General features: G+C 35.6%; 1 protein-coding gene and 1 pseudogene across 1 annotated transcript in view; both read right to left on the bottom strand.

The window, feature by feature from the left end:
* Positions 1-485, bottom strand: part of LOC102424098 — a 4,072-nt pseudogene extending 3,587 nt beyond the window's left edge.
* PPP3R1 (protein phosphatase 3 regulatory subunit B, alpha) overlaps positions 1-12,738 on the bottom strand; it is a 32,769-nt gene extending 20,031 nt beyond the window's left edge. Inside the window, exons 1-2 of the mRNA XM_014459397.2 lie at positions 12,718-12,738; positions 8,468-8,507 (exon numbers count right to left, since the gene is read on the bottom strand). Coding sequence (XP_014314883.1) covers positions 8,468-8,507; positions 12,718-12,729 — 52 coding nt within the window. The 5' untranslated portion in view covers positions 12,730-12,738. The remainder of the gene's footprint in view (positions 1-8,467; positions 8,508-12,717) is intronic.
* Between the last annotated feature and the right edge of the window lie 521 nt (positions 12,739-13,259).

Below are 13,259 nucleotides of genomic sequence, written 5' to 3'. Positions count from 1 at the left end.
GAAGACCAGGCTAGTGGACAGGTTGTTGAGGAAGTTCATCTTGGCGTGCTTGGTGGGTTGTTGAGGTCGGCCTTGACAAGGAAGATGAGCAGCACGCCCACGCAGATCTGCAGCACGAGGGAGATGGAGATAAGGACCACCAGGGGGACATAGGAGTGGAAACCGGGGCCCTCGCTGATGATGGCCTTCAGCTGCGAGGCGTTGGCCATCAGCAGGGCCATGTCCAGCATGCTCTCTGCTGCGCTCTTCTTGTTAGCGTAACTGTTCAAGTTGAGGGGCCTTTTTGGCAGGGCGCCCGTTTGGGCGCTGGGTGAGTCCCGCCGCAGGTTACCGTTGAGCTCGTTGAGCTCGTACCCCTTGGGGTCCGAGTCCTCGGCGAACACGGCCACCGCCATTGACGCCGCTGCAGCCGAGTCCCGCCGCAGGTTACCGTTGAGCTCGTACCCATTGGGGTCCGAGTCCATGGCGCACCGGGCCACCGCCATTGCCGCCGCTGCCACCGCCACCGCCTCGTTCGGAGCCCGAGGCCGCCCACTCAGCAGCTGCCGCGGGTGTCTGCGCCCGCCCCAATAACTGGCTTTTTAAAAGACCCTGAAGTATGACTTGAAGGGAACAAGCTCTATCTAATCATTCTCACATACCTCACGCAGCCCAGATTCACCTTGAGCTTTAAGAAGGCAGTACCTATTTATTCTCCAACCACCCGTTTATTCCCTCCTTTCTGTCCATCCCTTCCTGCTTGGATTACAATGATGAAGTAAGACACCCTACATTACTCAGTACTTATTATCTAGTTGGAACTAGCTGAGCAATGAAGGAATCTATACCTAAACAATTAAAATATTCTTAAGTGGCTAGTTTAGAAGGCAATGCCATGAATATTTTTAAAAGCCAAGACTAAGAAAGCTAGCTTTCAAAAACAAATGGTAAAAATACCTCTTTTAGGAATGGAAGGAACAGACTGACTTATTTGGCTGTTACTGTTGCCAGAGAAGCAGTCAATCAGCACTCCCACTTGTCAGCACTGCAGACTAGATGTATTAAAGAACTAAACACATCCTAAAGTATGAAGCAGGTCTCAAGTCTTGAAATATCAGCATTTACCAATCTCCTAAAAATTAGGCACAGATCTCTAAAACAGATCAAACCCATCTTGGCAGCACCATTATATGTTTCAGATCTGCACTTAGTACAAGTTAAATATTAAAGAACAAATTCCAACTTCTGTCATCAAATTTCATCAAAGATTTTTCCTACTGCTTGGTATCATACTCTCTTTAAAACAGATGGGCAAGGGGAATAAAAACAAACCCTACCCTCTTGACTCATCTTGTGACTCAGATAGATACTCATTTTCATAAGTTTTGTCAAGTTGAAACACATATTATTAGTCTCCTTTTTGTAAGGATACCTTTGGGAGAACTATCTTTTTTAATAGTTGAAAATACCTCTGTATTCAATTTAAATTATATTATACAAAGTAGTAAAATAAAGAATCTCTTCTATCATCTATATTTAGGATAGGGCAAAAGCAGGTTTATAGTTGCTTATGTGGAAAATAATACAATAATTTATAGACAATACAAGAATAAATTCTGGTCTGGACAGTGGGCTCAGTGGTTAAGGATGGACTCATGAACCCAGATGTCCCCGGTTCGATTCCCAGTCAGGCACATGTTTTCTATTATCTACTGCTGCTGCTAAGAAATCCAATGCCAGTGGACGCCTATTCTTTTTAGGCAGCTTATTTCCCCCCTTGTTTAGGGTTCTCTTTTTACTCTTGGAATTTTATTTTATCTTATTATGTTTTTTATTAATCCTCACCAGAGGATATTTTTCCATTGATTTTTAGAGAGTGGAAGGGAGGGAGGGAGGGAGGGAGGGAGGGAGGGAAGGAGGGAGAAAGAAGAGAGAAGGAGAGGGAGAGACATTGATTGGTTGCCTCCCATATACACCCCAACTGGCGCCAGGGATCAAACCTGCAGCCCAGGTACATGCCCTTGACCAGGAATCAAACTTTCGACCTTTTGGAGCATGGACTGAACACACCAGCCAGGGCTTACTCTTGGAATTTTAAAATAGGCTGAGACTAAATGTAGGTCTTTTTCATCTAACCTTCTTGACTATCAGAATGCTCTTTCAATCAGATTTGACTTTTCAGGAGAGGGAAATTTTCACCCACTATTTCATTGATTATTTGTGCTTTCATCTTAGCTAATATATTTCCTTAAATTTCTTTTAGACAGATGCTATTACTCTCTCTATTTGTCCCAAGTCCTTCTTTTCTTATATATTTTTTCCATATTATTTGCTCTAACATTCTGAAGGAGAGCCAAGAATTTATACATTTGCTAAATGGTTAGCTAGGCTTTTACCAGCTAAAAAAAACTGACTTCTACATCACAAATATAAAATTATTCAAATTTGTAGCAGACTACCAAAATACTATGTCATAGACTTTACTGCTGAATCTACAAATTGTTAAGTGCTGCCATAATATCAAAATTTGACAGTATGGACCAAAAAACCTGAAATATTTAGAATACAGTAGACAAACCAGGTATTTAATAAAAGGCCCTGTAAGAGCAAAATAAGGTAACAACTCAAAGCTTAGATGTTCAAGTTCATGCACTAAACTTTAGAATAACATTCATCCCTCTCTTCTTTCCAGCTCTAAAGCTTTACTGAAAGAAAGCAGAATAGTAGTAATTCTCAGTGAACTAAGTGAAATTAGAATTTAGGATCATCAAATTACTAAGTAAATGATAAATCAAGGTTGGTAGATTGCTTAAGCATGAACTGTGTGACACATTTATGAAGGTTTTTAATCTAAAGTGACAAAAGCACATATCAATTTCAAAGTTAATGACAAAAAATTTGTAAATAACAAATGGCATTTTAGCTTAAAATGTTTAAGAACATTTGTATCTGTTCACATTCAAACTGAATTTTTATTGATATTAGTCATTAGAACACACATTATTTAAAAATTGGAGTTACTCTAGTCCCATTTAAGAAAGGAAACAAAGGAATGCAGATATGAAGGAAAAAATCAAATTAAGTTTAGATTAAGTTTTTCTCTGAAAAAGCTTTATTTTCACAACAAAGAAAAACGCTAGTCTAATCTGATTGAGAGCAGAAATTAACAGCACAAAGTCAATTATCTCTACATTTTCAAGTCACTTGTAAATATTCACATCAGAAAAAAAAATTGCTTGAATATGAGGTTGTTTACTTAAAATTAGAGCAGTTATCCTAATGGCTAAAGATGTATTCAAGGTTTCTCAGATACTTCATTATGCAAAAGAAAATAATGCTTAAGAATCTGCCAGCTCTTCTTGGGTCACCTTCTAATCAAAGAAAATTGAGAAATCTTTTTAGATAAAAAACTATTATCAGTCCATCATCTACATTTAGTCTACAAAATAGGCCCTGTACTTCATTTTATCAAAACCATTCAGAATTACACTGGTTTTATCAACAGTAATAAATAGTTGAATCTGATTTTCAATTTACACTTTCAACTGTGCCCCAATCTAGTTCTCTGTTTAAACTATCTAAAGTAGTATCTTACACAGTCACTTTTCCAAGTCATCATGCCAAGTTACAAGTAAGGTCTCAACTTTGAGCAAATTACCCCAACAGAGTATACATTTCCACTATAGTCCAGACAGGTTAGCTAACAGACAGAAACAAAGTCACAATGGCCTAGAATAATTTAACTCAATGAAAAGTGAACACTGAACTGAGAAGTGGGGGGTTCAGAGAATACCTCTATGTCTTAGACAAGTCCAGTTTGCCTAAAGTAATTCATGTGTAGACAAACACAACATAATCTTATAACATTTATTATAAGGGAGGCTGTATAGGATTGGGATTAAGCATATGACTCTGGAGCATGACTGACTGAGATCAAATCATGGCTTTGTTCCTTTACCTGCGGCTGTGTGATTGAGATCTTTCTGCCTGTTTTCTCTTCTGTACAAAGGATTAACTAATAATACTATCATGAAGATTAAAAACATTTATGTATGTGAAATGCTTAGAATAGTGCCTGGCACATTTGTTTTATTATTCATGAAACAAATAATAAGTGTGATGATTGGTAACTACGGAATTTTCCTAAAGGTACAGCCTTTAAAATTACCCAATTAGTTGTCTATCCAACACAGCTAGTTCAGCTGTGAGCTCTTACTAGCTTATTTAGTCAGGAGATACTTACTCAGCATCTGCTTTATGTACATGGTTTTTAATCCATCAGATTTAGCAATTATGCAATAAAATGAAGGTGACCTTAAAGTTTCAGTAGATAGTAGGGAATAAAAGTCAGTTTACAGGCCATGAAATTAGCAGAAATACTGAAATGGAGATAACTGAATATGCTCTTCTAGGAAGCTCAAATATGAGAAAAAATGGAGAAAAACTGGGAGGTGCATGAAGGGTCAGGATCAAGGAAGTTAATCCTGTCTATAAATTGAAGAGAGATGGAGCAGCTGAAAAACAGGGAGAACCTAACAAAACACAGTCCTGTAGATGAGAGTGGATGAGATCCAAAGCACAAGCAAGGAGGCTGACCTAGAATAAGGGGGTATGAGCATGCGATTGGGAAAGTTTCTGTGTGCAGTGGGGAGGAGTGGAAAGTAGGGGGAGTTGGAGATAAGGAGATATGAGGTTAACACTTAAAATGTTCTCAATTTTCTTAAGAATTAGGAGAGAAATCATTGAGTAAAAGTAGGATATTGGGAATGACTATGCAGGGTGTCTGGATAGAATGATGAAAATCTAGATGCAATTTAAGGAGAATGAAAGGGACAAATGACCAGACAAGTGAAAGAATTAATCAGTATTGAAAACTAATACAGCTTTCAAAAACAATTTCAAAAGTCAGTCCTTCTGTGAAGCTTTTCTTAATTTCCTTAACCAAGGATAATTTCCACTCCCTGGGACCCCTGTTTTTGTTTTTCATAAAGATTTAGTTCCACTATAATAATATATGCGTTCCTCTTTTCCCCAGTAGCTAGACCATAAGCACCTTGTGGGTGTTTATCTGTGTCATGGGCCGAAGACAGTACCTTACCTTTTAAAAAGTAGCACAATTAAATACTAAAAGAACAAAACAGACAATAACTACTTGAAGAACAGGAAGGACCAATGAAAACTGGGACAATTATAAGGCCTCACTGAGAACAAAGAATCAAACTGGGTCTTAAAGGAATGAGAAGGCATGACAGGGTTTAACCCAAACAGGGAAGTATAAATATTGAAGTGCCTCAAAGACTGGTTTTAACATTCTTATCTTATATATAGATAACATTAAGCTCTTCCAATAATGAAGAGGTTTGTAAATAAGAAAAAAAAATTTACAATGTATGGATGGCAGGAAAAAGTGTTGGTTTTAATGTGGACAAGTTCATTTTGGAGAAATTAATCCAAATCATGTATAAAATATACAAAAGTACACTGTATTCTGATGAACCAAGGAGGGAACAGAGGGGGGAAAAAACTATATACTGGCTAACAGAATAAGTCATATAGATTTATTGCCGGTTGAATATTCACTGACAAGTATAAACCTTTCCTGACAAAGTTCAACAGTTTCACTAAGCATAGATGAAGTCTTAAGAAAGAAGACTAAGTTCTAAGGATAAAACCAAAAGAGCTTTAACAGTGTATGACATTTATTTCAAATACCACACATTAAAAAAAACAACAACTTGGATTTTGCCATCTGGATGTGCAGAAGGCCATCCATCTTGCCTTTTGCCCTAATATATTTTTCTTTGCAACCAGGTAAAAGAAGCGAAGAGAAGAACCTTGGAAATACTTAGGACCTTTGTTCCTTGACCAAGAAACAAAAACTAATTTCCTAGTACCTCATTCCAATCAGAGTTGTACAATACTTCCAAAACTCAATCTAAACTCCATTTGCAGTATGAAGCCTAGTTAATTAGACTTCCAAACCTCCTTCTTGCCCATTAGCAAGAATAACTGTCACACACTCAAAGTAGCAAGGTACAATGTTGAGCACACCCTTTTGATTCTAAAGAAACTATAATACCGACATATTAACTTTGCCAGAAATAAGAATTCTAAATCTAGCTAACACCTAAAGCATTAGCTTGTAAAAACTCTAGTTTGACCATAGTTCAGATAGGTTAGGCAGTGATAGAGGTGACAGTTCTCAAATTCAGAAGACCATTATTGTCTATAATAGGGTTCCAACAAACTTGTTCTGTAAGAGGCCAGATAGTAAATATTTTAGGCTTTATGGACCATATAGTTTCCATTGCAACTACTCAACTCTACCACTGTAGCATAAAAACAGCCATATGTAAACAAATGGGCTTGACTGTGTTCCAATAAAACTTTATTAACAAAACTGCTGATAGGCAGTAGTATAGTCACAATCAGGTTTCGTTTAGGTCAATTTTTACAATATGCTAGGTGCAACATTTTATCTTTATCTATATATATAAAAGCCTAAGCGACCGGTTGGTAGCTATAATGCACACTGACCACCAGGGGACAGACGCTCAATGCAGGAGTGGAAACCACAGGCATGGAAGGAAACATGGAACAGACTGATGAATCTCAGAGGGAAGAGGGGAGGGGAGAGGAGAGGGTGGGAAGAGATTAACCAAAGATCTTATATGCATACTAGAGGCCTGGTGCACAGAAACCTGCGGGGATCAGGGTGAAACCAGCTCTCCGACATTCCCCGAGGGGTCCTGGATTGCAAGAGGGTGCAGGCCAGGCTGAAGGGACCCCACAGGTGCATGAATTCATGCACTGGGCCTCTAGTATTAAAATAAAAATATACATTTGAAAGTGAACATAATTACGTAAGAAATTTATAAAGGAAAGCCTGAGAAGAAAAACAATAAAATGTATGTAGTTCAAATGGCAGAATTCTGGGTAATTGGTCATAGAGTATCACTCATTTAAAAATAAATTATATAACTTACAAAATGGAAGATAAAAATGGATGAATAAAAACAAGTAATTTCTTTGCTACAAGGAAATAAACAGGGTACTTACTACCCATGATAGATTCTTAGGAGAGGAAAGATAACATTTATCTAAGAGTTAAAAGACAATGAAGTCAAGTAAGTAAGGAACTTGATACAACTCTTTGAAGAAGACAAGGTTGAAGCTGCAGCAGAGCTCTGTTACACTGGCTTCTGCTCCTGACTCACCACTGTTTGCTCTTACGGAGGAATAAATCCATCAGGAAACCATGCCACAGCCATGGCTTTTAAAGATACAGGAAAGATATCCATGGAACCAGAGGTGGCGATTCACTGAATTAGAATTACTCTAACTAGCTGCAATGTAGTCTTTGGAGAAGGTGTGTGCTGACTTGATCAGAGGAGCAAAGGAAAAGTGAAAAGACCAGTTTGGATGTCCACCAAGACTCTAAGGATCACTACAAGAAAAACTCCCTGTGGGAAATGTTCTAAGACTTGAGATCCATTTCAGATGAGGATCCACAAGCGACTCATTAACTTGTATAGCCCTTCTGAGATTGTTAGAGCTTGTTAAATATATTATTTCCAATAATACTGATACAGGAGTCAAGGCTTAAGACACCATTGCAGATACTTAAATCAACCTTTTTAATAAATTATCAATTGTTAAAACAAAACAAAAACTTGACACAAGAGCATTCTACCCAGAGCTCAGAAGCAAGCAAAGGTGTTGATGAGAATGAAAGAAATTGACAAGTGTTTGGGGAAAAGAAAGCAAACTAATGAAACATAATGAGCAACAAGAAAAATGGCTTTAATGAAAGAAAAAAAAAAAAAAAAGGAAGAGGTACCTCATTGCAAGGTAAGAGGTCTCCAAACAAGGCAGGAGCAGCTCCATCAAACAGGGATGAAAAGGGCAAGGAAGGTTTAGAATGATTTGGCGTTCTGTGACCTCCTCATGACATCTAAATTTACCAAATGTCTCCATTCCAATTCTCAGGATCTCCCTTTCCCCTATCAATGGCCTTCCACACAAAAAAAACTTTTGGTTTTTTTGACTGATCCTTGAATAGACATCTAACAGTGTCATGTTCTGCTTTTACATTCTCCAATACAGTCAGAAATAACAAGCCCACCCACACTGCTTAAATTCCTCATTCTCCCCCAAAAAGATTTTTTGCAATAGCTACTTGGACTACCAAAGTTTTGCCTTCAGCAAGTACTTTATTTTATGTAAACACAAAATAAGTAAGTTAATTGTTCAATTAAGCCACTGATATTTGAGGTTTGGTTTGTAACTATAGCATACTGCAGATCCCAATAATAAAAAAGTCTGTAAAAAAAAATTCTCTATTCTGATTAAGACTATAAGTCAAATTCACTACCCATTTTAAATAATCATGTGCTAACATTGCTACACAAACATATAGAAGTATGTGATATATAAATATAAAGAGAAATGTAAGTATAAAACAAATTAACAAGAATATTTGACTTACAGTGTGAGCACATTTCCAAAGGATAACTTGCCTCATTTCCCTGAAGGAAAAAAAAAAAAGTTATTAGTTACACAACATTAGTAAATTTCTTTAAAAAGTTTATATTTACATTGAAATATAATTTTCTATATTAGGAGGGAAGTGGATCCAATGTCAGACAGCCAATTCCAATTTTTCTTTTTATGGGACATCTTATCTCATGGTTAGGGTCTAAGTTAATACAATTTATCTGAATCCCTAACTTATAAAGAAATATAAAACCACTAGTATCTGTTTTTTATACTAGGATTCTATGTGAAATTTATTTAGGAAAAAAAATGCTCTAGAAAAACTACAGACCTGAGCCAATGCTTACATTGAAAAATATCTTGATAACTAAACCATTTGATTAGTAATGGAACCAATAGTAGTTCTAAATCTGAAATGGTCAAAATTCCAACTATCATATATTCACATGAAGCAAAAACCATTAAGATCACCCTGGTCAGTGTGGCTGTTGATTGGAGTGTCATCCCGCACACCAAAAGGTTGCTGATTCAATTCTGAGTCAGGACACATTATCCAGGTTACAGGTTTGATCCCAGACCAGCGTGCTTATGGGAAGCAATCTATCTATATATATCCTCTCTATATATATCCCTCTCTCTTCCCATATCTCTAAAATCATTACAAAAACATATCCTTTGGTGAGGAAAAACAAAACAAAACTAAAGCCATTAAGATCTTTTTTAAAAAGACCACAGAATTTAAAGTAATGTAAATTGAGTTTTTAAAGTTCAGAGATAAAATTGTGTACCATGCATCCTATATTCCATCAATCTAATACTGACATTACGTGTACAATAGAATCAACATTTAAATACAGGGGTGGGCACAAGTAGGTTTACAGTTATGAGTTTATTCTTTTATTATTTATTAATTATTGTACTTATTATTATTAACCTACTTGTGCCCACCCCTGTATATACTTATATACCCTAAGTTATTGAATACTTCCTGAAAAAACAATTTAATCTGTCTGGCTAGCTTGTACACTCTGAAAAGTATCTCTTATTCTACATAATTTAAGGTCTATGAGAGTATATCAGCAAATCAGTATCTTCAATTTGTATCATTTTGCCAATAACTGAAAATTACTGTGGGTAACTGTAATTTTCCAGAACCTATTAATTTAATTTTAGGTCACTTTAAATATAAAATATATACTAAAGATGGAAGAAATTCTTACCATACTCTTCCGTGCCTAAAATATTTAAATACACCTTTAAAAAAATCTTATTACACACAACCTAAAATTATGTTTCTTTCAAGGCTCCAAGAAGAATATAATACTTTGGATTACCATTGGGAGTTTTAAAAAAAATAATTAATGCTATAATTGTTTTATATGTGATGACAAAAGGCTTATATGAATTTCAGGGAAGACTTCGAAACCAGGTCCTTATTTCTCTAGCCCCCTGACCTTTACAGTGTTATCAATTCTTTATAAATTGTATCATCTATCTTATATCACTCCCTGCTAGCCAGCATCCACTAAGAGCCAAGGAATAGCAGGACTCCTCAGAACTTCTCTACCATCACTGAATGCTTCATCTCTCTCCTAGGCTTCAAATCCATATATCCAAAAGGTTATTTCAACCTCAACCTGTCTAATTTTATTCCAAGCAAAAATATCTTTCAAATATTAAGGTAAAATGCTTTATCCAGGTAAATATGAAAGACATTTTCCTCATTTTTAAAGGTTTTTAAAACATAGATATTTAACACAAACATAGTGTTTATGTTAACAATGCATTATGTGGTATATAATGTGTAGAAGTAAATTCTTTGACAATGGCAGCACAAATGTGATATATATTGTCAATATCTTACACTATGAGAAAAACATTATTTAAAAGTAGAGCATGAGGGCTGAATTTTGAATCAATCACCAATGGCCAATGATCCAATCAATCACACCTATGTAATAAAGCCTCCATGAAAACCCAAAAGGGCAGCGTTCTGAGAGCTTCCAAGTTAGTGAACACATGGAGATGTAGGGGGAGTGGAACACCTAGAGAGAACATGGAAGTTCCTCACCCCTTCCCTTGTACCTTGCTCTGTGTGTCTCTTCCATTTAGTTGTTCCTGAGTTAGCTCCTTTAAAATAAACCAGTGATTTAGTAAGTAAAATGTTTCTCTGAGTTGTGTGAGTTGCTCTAATAAATTAATTAAACCCAAAGAAGAGGTCCTTGAAACCTCCAATCCATAACCAGTTGAACATCTAGAACCCCAGGTAACAACCTGGACTTGCAATTGGCATCTGAAGAGGCAAAAAGGGGGTAGTATTGTAGGACTGACCCCTTAACTTGTGGAATTTGGTGCGATTTCCAGGTAGAGTGTCAGAATTGAGTTAAACTGTAGTGCACCCAATTAATGTCTCATAATTGTGTGATATGCGAGAAAAAAACCACACACACACACACACACACACACACACACAGTAATTGGGTCCCAAGAGCCTTTTATATATATGCTTAATAAGGCTTCAAATAAATAAAAGCAAACAGAACTGAAAGGAAAATAGACAATCATATTAGATTTTTACATTTCTCTCACAGTAACTGACAGATAAAAGTAGACACTCCCCCCCACGCCCCCCCCCCAAAAAAAAAGTCAGTAAAGGTACAGAAGATCTGAGCACACTATCAATCAACAGGTCCTAAAACAGAAGAATATTATTTTCCGGTTCACATGGAACACTGGCAAAGACAACATTATTCTGAGCCTCAAAAAAAACTCTCAATAAACTTAAAAGGTTTAAAATACAGTGGGGCCTTGACTTACCGAGTGTCCCGACTAACGAGTTTTTGAGATACCAGCTGTCTCTCGGCTGATATTTTGCATTGAGTTGATAGAGTAATTTGAGTTAACGAGCTTCTTAACGAGTTCCTTAACACGCTCGGTCTCAGAACGAATTAAACTCGTAAGTCAAGGCCCCACTGTATACAGAATATATTCTCTCATTACAATGGAATTAAAGTAGAAAGATATTTGGAATTATGGAAGTATTTGGAAATAAAACAAAATTCTAATAAGCTATGTCACAAAGGCAATTAATTATGAGAAATCAGAAAATATTTTGAATACAGGATAAGCAGTGTTTTGAAGAAAATACTATTTTACAAAGAAATTCTAAAATACAATGATCTGTGCCCACATTAAAAAACTAAATAGTAAAAATTAATTAATTAAACCCAAAACAAGGGGAGAGAGAGGGGAAAAAATAAATTAATGAAATAGAAAGTAAACAAACAGAAAGATAAATTAGTAAAACCAAAAATTTATATAAGTTTTTCTAAATATATAAAATATATTCTAAATATAGTCTAAACATATAAAAATCAATTTTGTAACTTAAAATAGATGAGTTTCTTGAAACTAAGTCAAGGAAAAAGAGAAAAACTGTACACCTCTATAGCTGTTAAACTGAATTTGAGTTAAAAAACCTTCCCTCAAAAAAACTACACCCATATGGCTTCACTGGTCAATTCTATCATATATTTGAATTTCCAAAACATACCAACCCTACATTAATTCCTTCAGAAGGTAAAAGAGAAAGGACTAATTCTTAACTCATTTTATGAACATCATTACCCTGATACCAAAATCAGATGACACTCCAAACAAACATAGAAAACCCAATAAACTATATTCCAATATTTCTTCATGACCATGGATATAAAAATCCTTAAAAATATTTGAGCAAAGTAAATCCAGAAAAACATATTAAAAGAAAACATCATGACCAACTCAGAATTATTCAGCAATGCAAGGTTGGTTTAATATTCAAAATTAATGGAATTCACTACAAAATAAAAAAAAACCACTAATAGTCATTTTAACAGATACAATAAGAGCATCTACCAAATACCAACACCCATTCATGGTAAAATAAGAACTCAGCAAACTAAGGATCTTCCTCAATCTATAAAGGCTATCTACAAAAAGCCTACAGCTAACATCATACTTAATATGGTAAACACTAAATGCCTTCTATCTAAGAGCAGAAACAAGATATGTAAAGATATTTGCACCAGTACAATAAGACAAGATGCAAGAAATTCTGGCACAGGAAAAGGAAATTAAGAAAACACTTCCATTCAGAAAATCATCAAAAATACAAAGTATTTAGTGATAAAGTTAATAAAATATATGTAATGATTGTACAATAAAGGCTACTGAACACAGCTGACAGACATTAAAGATTACCTTAAAAAACATAGAGCTATATCATGTTCATAGATCGGAAGACTAGCTGTTAAGATGACAGCTCTCCACATACTGATCTATTTAAAAAAAACAACAACACACAATCCCAATCAAAATTCCAGTAAAATATTTTAAAGACGTCAGTAAATCAATTTTGAAATTGTATATGGAAATGCAAGGGACTAAGAAGCCAAAATTTTTTAAAATCAACTATGTTGAAGAACTTACACTATCTGACTTAAAGAATTATCCACACACAGTCAGTCACATATCCATATACCCACATTCAATCTTTGCAACAAATGATGCTGAAACAAATGGATATTAAAAAAAAAGAAGAGACAAAAGACTTGGACATTTAACAACAACAGATATATACAGAGCAAATAAGAACGTGAAAAGATGTTCAACATCATTAGACATCAGAGAAATCCAAATTAAAACTACCATGATATGTGCAGCTAGTATGTATATGGCTAAAAAATGCCAACATGTGAAGTATTGCTGAAAACGTACAACAAATAACTGGTTTTGTGTTGGGC

The sequence above is a fragment of the Myotis lucifugus genome, unplaced genomic scaffold, assembly GCF_000147115.1.
Source record: "Myotis lucifugus unplaced genomic scaffold, Myoluc2.0 scaffold_108, whole genome shotgun sequence".
Taxonomy (NCBI): domain Eukaryota; kingdom Metazoa; phylum Chordata; class Mammalia; order Chiroptera; family Vespertilionidae; genus Myotis; species Myotis lucifugus.
This window is presented reverse-complemented; position numbering and strand designations above follow the sequence as displayed.